This window comes from Elaeis guineensis, chromosome 5, assembly GCF_000442705.2.
Source record: "Elaeis guineensis isolate ETL-2024a chromosome 5, EG11, whole genome shotgun sequence".
NCBI lineage: Eukaryota > Viridiplantae > Streptophyta > Magnoliopsida > Arecales > Arecaceae > Elaeis > Elaeis guineensis.
Genome location: NC_025997.2, coordinates 118,856,689 through 118,872,083, shown reverse-complemented (window position 1 = coordinate 118,872,083; position 15,395 = coordinate 118,856,689). Strand labels below are relative to the sequence as shown.

The window sequence follows — 15,395 nt, the reverse complement described above, 5'->3', positions numbered from 1 at the left end:
AATTTAACCACATTAGATCCATTATTAGTTTGATTGAGATTAATCAATATTTATTGAATGCCTTAATGGTTTACCTGACCAAAATCAGATAATGACCATCTACTGTGAATGACTTGAAATATTTTTTGAGACCCCAACACTCAGATCAGGTTAGTCAAGATCGATACTATCCAAAGTGAAGAGAAAACAATAACTTGAAAAGTTCATTTCATTGATGTGAAAAATATCTGCAGAAGCCCACATCGGACTTATACAAAAGTTAAAAAAAAAAGAAAAAAAGAAGAAAAGATAGTTCAGGCTTTAGCCTAAGAAATACTTGCCGAAGAAGCTAGAGCAGGATCTTTGTCAGCCGGTTTCATCGGAGTGACTTCAACAATGGAGACCCCAACCGGACTGACTGAGTCTTTGGTTGGAAGAACTTCAGTAGGAGTGGCGGGTAGCTCCGTAATGCGGACCCCAAAAGTAGTCCTAGAGGTCACTTCGACCGCTGCTACCAGAGCTGCCTCCATAGTGACCTTGTTGAGATCAAGATCTGCAAAGAGCTTGATGATCAAACTCCTATAGCTCAAAAAGCCATAATGAAAAGCTCCTTCTAAGGCCCCCATGACCTCACCTTGAAAAGCATCTGAATTCTTATAATCTTCAATGATCCTTGACAGATGCTCTTTATCCTTATCAAGCTGCCTCCAATATGAAAAGAGAACTTCATTATGCTTTTCAATCATGGATTCGGCCTCCTTCACCTTGGCCTCCAATTCTGAAATCTTCTTTATTTGCTTTTGTAGCTTGTCATACTGATCATTCATCTAACACTGGTTGTCTAGAAGCTGCTTATTTTTCTCTTTTAGAGAGTCCATTTTCTCCTGAAGCTGCTTCTTCAGCCCCTCTATTATTTCACTTTCTTTGGCAGCCTTCTCTGCTGCCTTGGCCTCTTCAGCCACTTTCTTGACCTCCCTTTTCGGCCTTGAGCCCTTCATCCAGACTTTTTATTCTCAAAAAATCATGTCAGTTGCCCATTGAGCAACCTAAAAAACATGGCCGACTGCAAAAAAAAAGATTAGATCAGTAAAAAATCAATGTAAAAAAGAAAAAAAGGAATAGAAAAGAATAAAGACTTACGTCCATAATATTATTGAATTTGAAATTTATTATTTGCTCAACGGAAAGGTCCCTTCTTCGAGCATCCAATCCTTCTGAGGCATCATCATGCATAGCAGATTTCTGTCTAGCCTCGGAGTCTCCAAGAGTGATACCTTGGAGAGATCGACTTTCTCCGATGAAGAAGATGGTAGGCTAACATCGAGAGTCTAGAACTTCGACCGTTGATCTGTTGATCGATTTGACTTCATCGATTTTGGAGGTGCTAGAGAAGGCACCTGCTTTGATCGTGTAGACTCTTTTAGAGGTGGATGGGCCATCTCGGTAGATTGCCGGCTTGACTTCAACGATGGAGCAATTGAGATCAAAGCAGCATCCATGTCTATCATTATTGCCCCAGGTGATGAATAGGGGGCGACCGATTTCAGTGGAGCAGCAGTCTCCTTACTCCTCTTTGGAGCAGACTGATCAGTCGAATCTTGCTTTCTCTTCTTTGCGTCAGCTAGCTTTTTCAGATCGAACCTCATTATCGTTGCTATACAAAGAGAGATCGTCAGAAACGAAAAATGATGAAATATGACGGTGAACAGAAAAAAGAAATTAACATCGAACTTATCCCACGAAGAGATTTGACTGATACCGACGTCAAACAAAGATTGATCAATCACCAGTAGGCTAAACTTGGGTACCTTCATGTCCAAAAATTCTGCAAAAACCTCCTCATCTCCAAATAATATTTCATTATCTGAGTTCCATTTGATTTCAGACTTACGCCAGTTGCAGTTAAAACCCCATGGAACATCAGAGAAAATGAAGAAAAAATGATTTTTCAGTTGTGGATTGAGGAAGGATAGGACCAAATTTACATTTAAGCTGAGGTGAGAAAACAAATAAGACTCTGAAGAGAGAGATCCTAAGTTCAATGGAGGAGAATTTACAGCAAATAATAAATACTATGATCATCCTAATAGCATTGGGGACAACCTGGGTTGGATGGAGTCTACAGAAGTCCAAAACGTTACTAAAGAAGGGATATAAAGGAAACCGAAGGCCAAACCGAAGTGCCTCATCGTAAAATGCGATGCAACCTTCTAGAGGTTCGGTGATCCGATCATTCTGATTTGGAGCTATCAGTTGGAATTCTTCAGGAATTGAATATTTTTCTCTAAATTCCTAAAGATCGAGATCGATTAGGACAGACTGTTCAGTATCAGGACCGAAGTAATCCAAAAAAATCCCTTACTGGAGATTCTGGATCCTCTCGAACTGAAGTACTGACTTTAGCTGTTGCCTGAGGTGAATTTTCCACCTCAAACTCGAGCAGCAGTTAAGTCGACCGAGGCATCTGATTGCCCTTATCTCATTACTGCTATTAGAAGATTTTTTGAAAAAAAAAGAAAAGTAGAAGAAAATAGAAAGAGGAAAGCAAATGAAAAAGAAAAATAGGGAGAACTGTCCAAAAGAGGTAAATAGAGATTGTAGAAACCTAAAATCCTGGATTTACACAAAAAAGTCGAGGACGAAAGAATCTACCTAAAAGACAGAGGAGATTCTGAGGAAGCTTTCGAAGAATCCTTGTCGACTCCAATGACTTCTTCCCGGACTCCTGTGATGCTGAAAAATCCCCTTTCCCAAACTCCAGTGACGCTAAGAAAGCTATGAAGAAGTCTTGATAGGGCTTCCACACAAAAGAAACAGTTAAGTGATTTTCAAGCAGAGTACAGACCTATTTACAGAACTTCTTAACAGTCAGGATTGATCTGCTACATTGCTGGATAGATGCCATTTGTCAGTGATCTGACGATTCTACCAAAAAAATGGTTCAACGCACCTCTCCCTGATTGAGCCACATAAGTTGAATTCAAGTGATGAATAAACTGACCAGTGACAACACGACACATGGCGCACGCACGTCTGGGCATAGCCATCCAAATAATAATGAGCTTCTGATTCTCTAAGCATTTATTATTACTAAATCTGACGGACCGTTTTCAAGAAATGGCATGTCACTTCGAATGATTAAAAAAATAATATTTTCAATCGTCGATGGTATGGTGCATTTATGGTGATAATACAAGTCGAATGAGATCTCCTGAATGGACTTTTCACACCCGACATGAAGAACTTCACTTCAGGTCTTGAAAGTGAGGGGCATGTGTTGATACATCTAATTCGACCTCATCATCTGACCAGGTAGCAATAGATTATTATCTGAGTTATAAATATTTTTTTGGATCACATCAGCCATTTATCGATCTGCTTCTTCAGTTTGTTGTTTTGTCGATCTAATTTGATCAGAGCTGATCTTTTCTTAACGTATGATGCTTATCTCAGCTTTCTACCAATCTACGGTGAATTACGTTAGTCTTTAGCCGATATAATTATAAGGCACTAAAGGTGCTAAATATTCAATTCAGCCAATTACCGATCTAAGAGGAGTTGCGTCAATAATATACCAATGTAAATACCGAAATGCAAACGATTATCTCGTAGCTATCATCCAGCTCAGCATCAGCTGTCTTCCAACTACTTATAATCTCCACATAGGCAAACAATCTACGATCTCCATACAGCTGGCCATTTTATTATAACAAACTAACGGTCCAACAAACTCTCCTAACGGCCTAAGAACTTGAGCAAATTTTCTCTATATAAAGGGGGACGGAATACTCTCCAAGAGATAAGTTAAGTGAGAACTCATAGAGCTAAGACTCTGCTGAATCATTCTCAGCTCCCTACTGAAGGGAACAAGAGTCCTCCCTCCACTTGTCTACAGTCTCTTTTCTCATCCTTCTATTCTTCCATTTCCACAACCTATTTTCAAGGCATCGTTTGACTTAAAAATCAAAGGATCTTAAATCGGAGGGTATCCTATCGATTTTAAGATTTCTCTGCAGGATTTGCCATGGACTTCTCCGAATTCATCCAAGAAGTTGTCCAATTTGGTCTTAGACCGATCTCGTCATCTATCCTCCGAAGTCTTACAGCAACAAATATCATCTTGTACAGTGTCACTATAGGTCGATTTGTAGCATTGACACTCAGAGATGTCTCTATATCAAGTAATGATTGCTGAACCAACCCAACTTGAATGGTTCAATTTGTATCGAACCAAATCAACGCCAAGTCAGAATGGTTCAACAAGTCAGTTTTGTATGGATATAAAGACCCCTCCCTCACCCCTGGACCCCTCCCTCACCCCTGGTTCAATTATAAAACTGCTCCCCCACCCTCTGATTTGATTATAAACCTAACCCTAGTTCAGATATATCCCCCCTCCCCGTGGTGCTCATGATGGTCCGAGAGCACTCCCCCGCCATTGTTTGAAGGTGTCGATTGTGCTAGATGCTCCTTGCTCCCTCTCAACCATCACTAGTAAGCCCTACATCCTCCCCCTTCCTCCTCTCTCTCTCTCTCTCTTCACTAGGGTTAGGATTAGGGTTTAGCCTCGGACCCTCCCCCTTCCTCTCTCTCCTCCCCCCTTCAAGATTAGGATTAGGGTTTAACCCTCAACACTCCCCCTCCCTCCTCTCTCTATAAGGGTTTAGCGCTCGACCCTCCCCTTCCCCCATCTCTCTCTTCTTTTCTCCCTCTCCCAATATTTGGTGTCCCACAGCAGCAAAGTATGGACCCATATCATACCGAACTGATCGCTAGCCACTATGATCTTCGGTATCGATTCAGCAAACCTTACTACCAAGTACCAAGTATTTGTTTCCTACTAGTACAATATTGTATGCTCAGGCAGTATGGTCAATATAATGAACCATGTAAATGACCAAAGATGGCATGAGAGGAATTTGATGGATTTAACAGAGTCTAAAAGTAAATGCACAGATCAAGAAGAGATAGATTAGTTGGGATGAGTTGGGTTGATTTGAGTGGATATTTTTAGTGCTGCAAATGGCAAAGATAGCTTACGGGACTTACAAGAAAGATGAGGGTAAAAAAATGTAATTGCAAGAATTTTGAGGATATTTTTAAATATGAAATGACTGTGAAAGGTGTTTTTAAGACATTCTTTGCCAAAACCAAGGAAATCCAAACAAAAACAACTAGTTGAACCTACTTCTACTATTTGAAAATTGCAACTATAAGTTTGTAATGCTTGGAAAAATTTCAACTGATGCCCGATTCCATGGTCAAGCTAAGGCTAGAAGCAACCAAGTCAACGGATTTTGGAAGCAAGTAATGGTTGTGTTTTGGGAGAATAAGGTAAAGGATGACAAGGCAACCTTGTTTAACAATAAAGCAATGACCATGCGATCATTAATAGTAAATAAAGCTATAACAAAGAGCTCGTGAATCCCACTTATAGTTGTTGGAAAGTAGCATTTTTAAAGGAATCCACAGGAATAAGGAATAAGAACGTATACATGGTTACCACAGATCATAGCCCTGTGCATGTAACAATGTTGTAAAGCATAAAATTCGTGTATTCATACCAAGAGCAGTTATCTGGAGTCCATTGCACTGACCAACATAATAAATAAATGTGGCCACCTAATAACAAATGAAAGAAACAAACACCTTCCCATTGTGCGAAATGAACAGATGAAGGAAAAGTCATAACGAATGAAAAAGAAAAATGGATACTGAGGCATATAAACACTTCCATGAAAAGGAGAGGCCATAGGCAAAGAAAGAAAAAAAAAAGACTCAATAGATTTGACAACGATGTGATTCTTGGATAGATGAAATGGCAAGATTATTAGTCTTGCTAAATCAATTACCTATTAAAGTAGGGAGGCTTCCTGATCCTTTTGAATCTGCACTCTGACTCCAACATAACACGACAGTCCCAGTTAGACCATGTCACAATAGCAAAGCTTTTCTGCTTAATCCCTTTGTCTTCCAACCATTTATCATGCATGAGTAAAGCTTCACTTAGAGGAACACCTCGGTCCACCTGACATATACATAATGTAAAATCTCAACACATTTTCTGAATAGAACATCAAAAAAAAAAATTGTCATTATGAATTAGAAAAACATATTGTTGTATCATGGCTGCACTTAAGTATCTCTAGCAAAACAAAATACAAGCCAGCACCCTAAAGCTCGGAAATCAGTATACTACCCAGTCAGTCATTGATATCACAATAACTGAAATGCATAAAAAGCTCATTCTCATCAAACTTCTAAAAGAATGTCTAAATAACATTAACAGCAAATGCATTGCACGCATATATAAGGGTCTCAGGGATCATTCATATTTGTTGATAACATATACAGGATAAAACATTTAAAACGGCAAGCTGAACAGGATCATAAAACACATATTACATGTACTCACATATTGAGATCTCACCTAAATTCTCAGCAATAACACACCTTGAAAATTTCCATCTTGATATAGTAATGTAATTAGGGAAGGCAGTACCATCCCAAACCACTAGGTTCGAGGCACACTGATCAATATCGAGGCCGGACTGACACAATTCCGCCCCTCTGTTCAAGAAATCCATCAACGGAGGGGGAGAGGCAGAAGGGCGGAGAGAGAGAGAGAGAGAGAGAGAGAGAGAGAGAGGTGAAGGGGTGCTGACTTCATTTTGAAGGGGCAAAATAAAGACCCCCCCCCCCCCCGCAAACAAAAAAAAAAAGCCCTTGTTTTATTCGAAATAGGGGAGCCGGAGGGCTTCCAGCCCTCCCTCCACCTCTCCCTCTCCCTCCCTCTCTCACTCTACAGCCGGGGTGGAAGGGCACAGTACCATATCATCCTGTACCATCAAGCAACTGATATGGATCTTGGTACCAGCACAACCAACCTTGAATATAACTCTAAAATGAAATATAATTATTTCACTCCATGAGAAAATAAATGTACAACAGTTTGGAGAGTACAAAGTAATGCTTTTTGTGTTTTGAACTTGTGACATCCAAGTCACATTGGAGCAACCTTTCCATTGCACCAAGGCTCACCCTCTAAAGCATTCTTAAAACAATAAAAAAGGATAATTTAAAAAAAAAGGATAAACAACTTTTCTACTCTCAGTTGTCTGCAAAACCATGAAATATTCTAGCGGCTTGCTCTTGCCAGGCTTGTCGTTCAGCAACAACAATCACATCTTTCAGAGCGCACCAATGTGACAATCATCCATTTAATAATCATTTAGCGCACAAGTACTGCATAAAAGATTATCGTTAGTGATCCACATATTAATGTGGAAGGGCACACATCAATCACCTAAATTGGATATTTCAGTCCTTACCTTGTTTAATCCTTGAAAGCATAATAAAGTCCATCAGCTAAGCATATTGAGAAGAAATTCTGTGAAATCATATCTTTGTCATCATGCTACTAGCTCATCAATTTTTTTATCCAAAATGCAGGAGTATCATCATCAGAATTATGGGTTGTTAACCATTCATCTACACTGCAACAGATACAAATTTACAGACCCCTGCAGCAGAAGTATTTTCCAAGATACAATCGGTCACAGAGAGAAAATCCCCACCCACCTATCCTGTATTCTGTAAATAAGAATGTCCGTCTTGACCACTTTTCCTTTTTTCAGAAAAGAAAAACCTAATATGATATATGTCATACGAAGAAGGGTAGGGTTCATGTGAATCACATCAAAAAGACAGTTCTACAAAATAAAAAATCTTGTTGCATAGTGGCCTATTATTTACATAAAACGGCTTAGTTGATTAGAATGGATAAAAGATCTGTACTACAAGTAATTGCACACAATATTTTATATTACGTAGAGACGTGAGATCAAATAGAAAATAGGTGCTTTTAACACAAATTGTCAAAAGTGAATAGAATTTTCATAAAAAGATTATTTCTCCTCTGCTGAAAAGAACTAACGTATGACTGTAAGTCACTAGTAAACCTACAAAGAGTATGACCACTCAAATATCTTAATGGCAGGAAACAAATAAAATTAATAAGAAACAATCCACATAATGTAATCTGAGTGAATAAAAGTAACTTCTGTTAATGAAAAAATTCATCAAAGGAGAAAAGAGCAATCTCAAGGCACCACCAGAAATGAAATGCTAGATGTGAAAATTCAAAAGATCCGAAATTAAGAGGCGCATCAAATGGCAAAGGAACAAAAAAAAATAAAATATGAGAAGAATTTACTGAAGTTTGAAAAAGATTACAGTAATTATAGGCAAACCCCATACAATTTTTCTACTGAAATGACATGGCATTGCCATGATAATGGTACCGACGACACGCATCAGAACTAACAGCATCCAAAGGAATGAAAAGTCATTGGTTCTGGCTGGTACAGTCAATAGTGTATATGCACCAGTTTGGACCATCAGTTCATATCATAACAATGTCAGTTTTACATTGGAATGGTGCGGTATCGACAATACAATACCAACCTACCAGTTTTTAAATCTTTGGTCAATATTCTGTACCTCATGAATATTTGTTGAATAAATTATAAATAATTCATGAATGAATTGTTATATTAATATTTGAATAACCAAAAATTAAATTGATTGCAAGAGAAAAAGAGATAATTATTTGCCCAATGAAAATCATGATAATGTAGCAGTGACCAATTTGATCACTTGTTACATACTAATGGGGGATGCAAAAGGATGGAAGAACTAGACCAGAAGGCTTTCAAGTCATCCATCCAAGCAATGGAAGGCTGAAACTATGTGATCATGAATCTAAGAATCCATCCAATTAGTGATTATTAGGAGGAAGTTGAAGCCTAAATCTACTTAAACAGATTCAGACTTAGTTAAGGGTGTGTTTGGCATTGTTTTTGCATCATAAAAAGAGGATAAGCTAGAGGCTAGGTTTTCTTGCTTCTCCTAAAAGTGTTATTTCAACTTTTTTTCTTTGTAGAAGCACATCTCAGATAATGTTACCAAACACTTTTTTGGGGAAAAAGGGCCTTTTTCATTTAAAAGTCACAAAAGCATTTTTTAAGCAATTCTAAACATGCCCTTAGCGTGGGTTCTATTTTATGTAATTGTGAGGAGGCAGTCTAGGAAATGTGCCCTAAAATGGAATAAGGAGAGTTTACTGTTTGCCACTATTCATGCTACAGTCCTATGTAATGTTGAATGAAGGCTCTTCCTTTCTTCTTTCTTCATTCTTTACGTTAGCAATAAAGCCTCATTGGGTCCCAAGATTGTGGAATCTAAGACTCTAAATTAGGAAAGAACAGGAGTCAGCTGGCTTTATACATGAACTGCACTAGGCATCTAAGATATCATTGAGAAAGGAGGAAAGGCCTGGTACAGCTTCTCTTCCTTCTTCTCTTATTTATTTTTCTCTTTAAACTAGCCTTCCCTTCCTGTTTGCATCTACCAGCATTCCTCTACTTGCTGGTTTATCTCCACTATAGATAAGTTTCTGCATCTATCAAAATCCCATCCTTCCCAATTTTGTTTATTAGTTACATGCTGTTATTTGCTTAAATGTTGGATTTCTGCACAGCTAAATCAGATTTTGCTGTAAGCTTGATCTAATGCAAAGCATTCTTTTTACTTTTTCAAATCTCCTTTAAAACCAAACACTGATTTCTGCCCTTAGCTCCTTTAAAACCAAACACCGATTGACAAGTGGAGTGACCTACTCATTTGGCTGGTCGAACTTGGGTGTTGATAAGAATTTAAGGAATAATTAATCCATTTTCTTATTATTTAAGACATCTATAAGAAGAATACCCAATAATAAGAAATAGTTATGAAATGGTTGAAATGTTCTACATAGTGCAAGCTCTACATACGGGTGGTTCAAGTTTACATCAAAACCATTTCATTTCTTATGACAATCAATTACATTCAAGAAGAGGTTCGCTTGTTTATGTTATTTGACGTCATCAAGTTTATCAAAATTAGAGATGGGGTTTAATTTTAACTAAAAATAGCAAAAAAATGTGAATAGCAAGGCTCAAAGCAAGAACTCAAGAAATATAACCAAGAGTAACATATAAAATCTTAGTGTGATGATGCAGAATCAAGGATGCTATTGAAATTGAAAAAGTCCCCTAATCAAATTAATTATCAAATCTAGAAGGATGGAGATATAGGTGATGATGTCACCTAGAAAACTGGAGCAAGGTGGGTGGGGAGAGAGGCATCTTTAAAATTGATATTTTGATTATCAAATACCATGAGACTTCATATGGATTACCAAACTAGATAGGAATCTTGTGCAGAAGAAACATGATTAAATGATGAGAATTCTGAAAATGAACTAAGGAATAAGGGACCTCTGAGACAAAAAGGACTTCATAAAAGTAGGTCATAAAGAAAATATAAAAAAAACTAAGTTACAAAACTTGATTAAAAATAGGAACATTGACAAAGAAGAACCCAGGGAAAAAATGGAAAGAGGTGTTTGTGTCTCTGTTTATCCCTTCCCCTTGGATGCCTAAAGAATTTTCCTCCAAATGTTCTCAAATCAATGAACACCTATAAGCCAACACGGCAGTATAAACACTTGCCACTATGAATCTCCTTCATGATGAAGCAGCTTTCATCCTTGTTCCATGCCCTTTTTTTTTGGAAGCATAGCTACTCCTTTTATTTCAATTTATTACAATGGAGATATCTAATGCACCATCCACATAAGTATGTCCATTAAAAGTCTATACACTGATGTTGTCAATGTACTTCCTTCATGATGCGTGCAGAATTAAGTGTAGACAGTAGATGACCCAATCTTCTACGAAAGATGTCATACTTATATGTGTTTGGAAGTTACATTGCAACAAGATGGTAAATTCCATCAAAAACTAGCTCCACAACTTCCGATGTATCAAGGCAAGGATTACCCTTCCAAGAACCCTGTAAAAAATCACAGACCTATGGGAAAACATTCAGACATCCTGGGCCAATATCCACCAAAGGAAGACTTATGGAAAAACATTCGGACATCCTTGGCCAATCTCCATCGAAGGAATTAAACCATGGTTCTGATTTCCGTAGACTGCACCTAAACCTTAGTTGAGGCTGATTTCCATATTATCATAAGAAACCAACAGCTTGTCATCAATTGGTTGCAGGATTTTCTTCATCACACCAGAAGTCTCATTCATGGGTTCTCATCACCAACCAACACTCTCTAAAGGTCAAGCTTTTACTTTGTTTTAGTCAATCATCATCTTTCAAAACTTTTCCAATGGTTCTCATCACTAACCAATACTCTCTACAGGTCAGACCTTTACTTTGTTTCAATCAAATTATCATCTTTCAAACCTTTGCCTTTGAAACCTTTTTCCTTTGAAAATGGTCCATCCATGAATCCACTAAGTCAATCAGGCCTCATGGATGTATTAAGCAGGAAACCAACAGCATGCCATCAATTTGTTGCAGGGATTTTCTTCATCATATCAAGTCTCATTCATGGCTTCTCATCAATAACCAGCACTCTGTGAAGGTCAAGCTTTTACCTTTTTTTGGTCGAAGCATCATCTTTCAAACCTTTTCCATGGGTTCTCATCACTAACCAATACTATCTAAAGGTCAAGCTTTTACATTGTTTCAATCAAATTATCATCTCTTTTCCTCTGAAAATTGTCCAGCAATGAATCCACCAAGTCAATAAGTCCTCGTGGATGTACTAAGCAGATTTCATTTTTCACATATTGCTACCTGACATAACATCAGACCTTTACGGAATTGGTGCAAATTCATGGTCAGGGCAGCTATAGAGAAGAGAACAGCCTCCATGAAACCTAGAAGGTTAATGGAATACCACAAAGTTCTTCCAAAGAAGCAAGAGGAAGGACCAGAGGAACCTATGCTTGATATATACAAAATTGCATGATTCACCTATTGGGGCATCCTTCTTCAACTTCAAGCCACGATGGCACTCAGGTAATGGGTAGACACTTTCCTGGCATGGCCTCCCTAGAAACCACAAAAGTTTCACCATGGCCTGTCTTGATGATTCAAGCACTGAAGGAATTGGAATTTACTCAACTCTTTCTGATTTGCGAAAGAATCATCTTTTCTGCCCCAGCCTTCAAGTCTTTGTTATCTTCTTTAGTCAACTTCAACGCTTTCACGTCTTCCCCCTTGACTTGCATCATCTTGATTAAGAATGATTTTTTATTTTGACGAAGTGCAATTGTCATTTTGTATTAGTAACCTATCATGCATTCATCGCTCAAAAATGGTACTCTTTGGTTGCAACACAGTGTCATCTTGGTATCACCTTAGGTCAGCTCTCTGCCTCGACTTCTTTGCTTGCTTCTTTAACTATCCCACCATGGCATCACTAGTATTTTCCTACTCCATAACATAGTTATGACAGACTAGTCTCGCTTAACAAACAATTCTATAGCACTGAATTGTCACCACATGTGCTGTTGTCATACATGCAATGTTGTCACCACATGGGAATGCTTGATTCCTTGCAGCTTCAAGACCAACTTTTTAAACTCTTGCATTTGTCTCTTACATATTTGGCCATTCCAGCCACAAATCAACATTTAAAGATACTCTCCAGAAGCCACAACTACATTGCCCTGCATTACATATACTGATAACTTGCCTTGTTATTGATGCTTGCAAATTCCTGAATCCATTGCTATGATTACTTTACTGCCATCAACTTCACCGGACGCCAGATGCAGCTAATAGTGACCAGATGGTTCACATCAACATGGATGTACCCAATCAGCATGCAATTCTGTATAAAGCCACCAATTAAGAGGTCCACTCAATCATTAGCAATATCATGTAATGCTTATGTTAGAATTTGGCCCAAAATCTAACTTCTACAAATAACTAAATGGTCCTTCAATCTGTTCCCAGGAGCATATCAGTTTGCTCATGGACTAACTCATCACCAATCTCACACCATACTGCCTTGACCAAGGAAGCCGGAACCGGAACCGGTACCTGTGCCGACCAGCCGTCAGTACGAGCCCCTACGGGTCCGTATTGGACCGGATTAGAGTGAACTGACACAGGGGAGAAGAAGGGAACCGAAGAGAAAAAGAAAAAGAGAGAAAGAGAGGGGAGGAAAGAAAGACAAGGAGGGAGCAGAAACTGCCGGAGAGACTATCGAAGGGCCACCAGCTAGCTGCCGGACAGCGTAATCGATGCCAGCGGTGCCACGAGCACGAAACAAGGGCACGCCCCTATTTCATGATTTTTTTTTAAAAAAAAGTGTTCACTTAAGTGAAATCGGCAAACCCATGCAGCTTCAACGTAAATCTGCATTAAAAAAAAATCCATAAAACAGGGGCGCACCCCTGTTTGATGCTCGCGACGCCGCAAGCATCGATTACGCCATTCGATAGCCACGACTGCTGCCCAACACCCTCCGTCAACCTCTCCACTGGCTGCACGTCTCTCTCTCTTTCTCGTTTAAATGTCCTATTGGACGATACCGCGCGGAGGCCTCAGCGGCACTCCGACAGGCTCGGCAGGGCACCACCAGCCTCCGATGGCATCGTCCCATCTTCCCCTCCCCTCCTCTCTCTCCCTCCCTTCCTCTATTTCCCTCTTTCTCATCAGGTGTCTCGATTTATGATGCAAATGTGAGGTTGCAAAAACTAAAATTTCAATTGAAACCTTGGAAACTAGTTAATCCTTTTTTTTTTTGTTTTGAGAATTCTAGATAACTTCAAAAACCATAAGCAAAATAGTAAATAAAATTTCAGCAAGAAAGTGATTGTAAAATCCAACTAAGAGGAACACAAAGATGATAGGGAGCACGCTATACAAAAAATAATAATATTACTCAACTAAACTGCTTATAAATATTCCAATAAAAGTAGTAAGTTTGATCCTATCGGGCATAAAACTCTTAGTTTTCGGTTGATTCAGCAAGGATTGATGATAGTGGAGGGATGGCTAGAAAATAATGATACCTAAGATAAGGAGATGTTAGGATTCAAAAGGAACAATGGTGTACCGATCGCATGACTGCAGGGGATCCATGATTGACGAGGATAGCAGCCACACCATGGGTAGAATTTCAGCAAAAGGAGAAGGAAGGAAGAGAGGGGCAGCGGTCCGAAAGAAGTGTTGACGAAGAGGAAGAAGCCAACCACGCGGCAAAGAAGAAGCAACACGATCAATAGGAGAAAGGAAGAAGATAAGAGGTCAATAGAAAATTTCTGTTCTTCAAAAATCTCCCCTCCCAAGCTTCAACATTTGGATATTTATAATGCCAAAAATCAGCCTCATATTGATTTCTATTGTCCCTTCATTTTTCAAGATAGCACTGCATTAAAAATCAACTTGTCTCTTCATTTTTCTAAAACAGCACTACATTAAAAATCAGCTTGTCTCTTGTCTTTTCATTTTCTCCAAAACACTGACTATAAAAAATCAAAATATGAAAGAGAAGAGGAGGCATTAACTTCAGCCCATTACTCCTCCATTTACTCCAAGGCACATGCTCCGAAAGTCATGAGGTGCAGAAAAAGAAAAGACATTAAGTCCAGCCATGTTGGTTTTGAATTTTGGAGATAATTTTGGTGGATAATAGGTTTAGGTTAGCTGAACCAACTAAAACTAATTGTCTTAAGTCTGAATTAGATACAAACAAAACAAAAAGAAAATTACATGTAATAAAATAAGAAATGATGATCGCAGTACTAGTGGCTGCATCAGTTCCCCCCAGGTGGGAGAAATCTCAACCCCATCAAGATAGCGTCCTAAAAACTATGGTATAAATCCTCTCAAAAATGACATAGCTCTGCCTCGAAAATCCTGCTGCTATCAGTCAATGGGCGACCACACTAATGCACTAAGTATCGACGATGAACACCACTACACGTAGAAGACTCACGCACATCCAAAATATCCTCCACTCCCTCAGATGGCACCTCAGTGTCGAAACAGAATGGCAAGCCACCAATATCGACGGTAGAGGGGTGCACTCCATGGTACTTATAAAGCTCACTGACATTGAAGATTGCAGAAATCAACACCTCCGAGGGCAAATCAATGAGATAGGCATTTGCCCCCAATTTTCTTAGGATCTTGAATGATCCAAACTTCCACTTGCATAGCTTGCTATAGCCTCCTGGGGGGAACCTCTCTTTCCTAAAATAAACTAAAACATTATCTCTTTCATTAAAATTCATACCTCGGCGGTGTTTATCTACTGAATCCTTGTACTTGACAATGGAATCCAGCAGCCTCTGATGGACCTGTTGTTGGCTTGTTGCACTTCTTGAATATATGTTAGGTAAGATTCTGCATCTGCACTAACTCTACCAGGATTGGGTATAGGGGCTCGATCAAGAAAGTGGGCTATAGGATGGCCATATAAAGCTTCAAAAGGGGATTTTCCAATGGTTCGATTTATGGAATTATTATAAGCAAATTCAGCTTGTGGTATT

General features: G+C 38.8%; 1 protein-coding gene across 1 annotated transcript in view; it reads right to left on the bottom strand.

Moving 5' to 3' along the window:
* LOC105045488 (uncharacterized) overlaps positions 1 to 15,395 on the bottom strand; it is a 49,396-nt gene that overhangs the window by 14,694 nt on the left and 19,307 nt on the right. Inside the window, exon 4 of the mRNA XM_010923781.4 lies at positions 5,832 to 6,007. Coding sequence (XP_010922083.1) covers positions 5,832 to 6,007 — 176 coding nt within the window. The remainder of the gene's footprint in view (positions 1 to 5,831; positions 6,008 to 15,395) is intronic.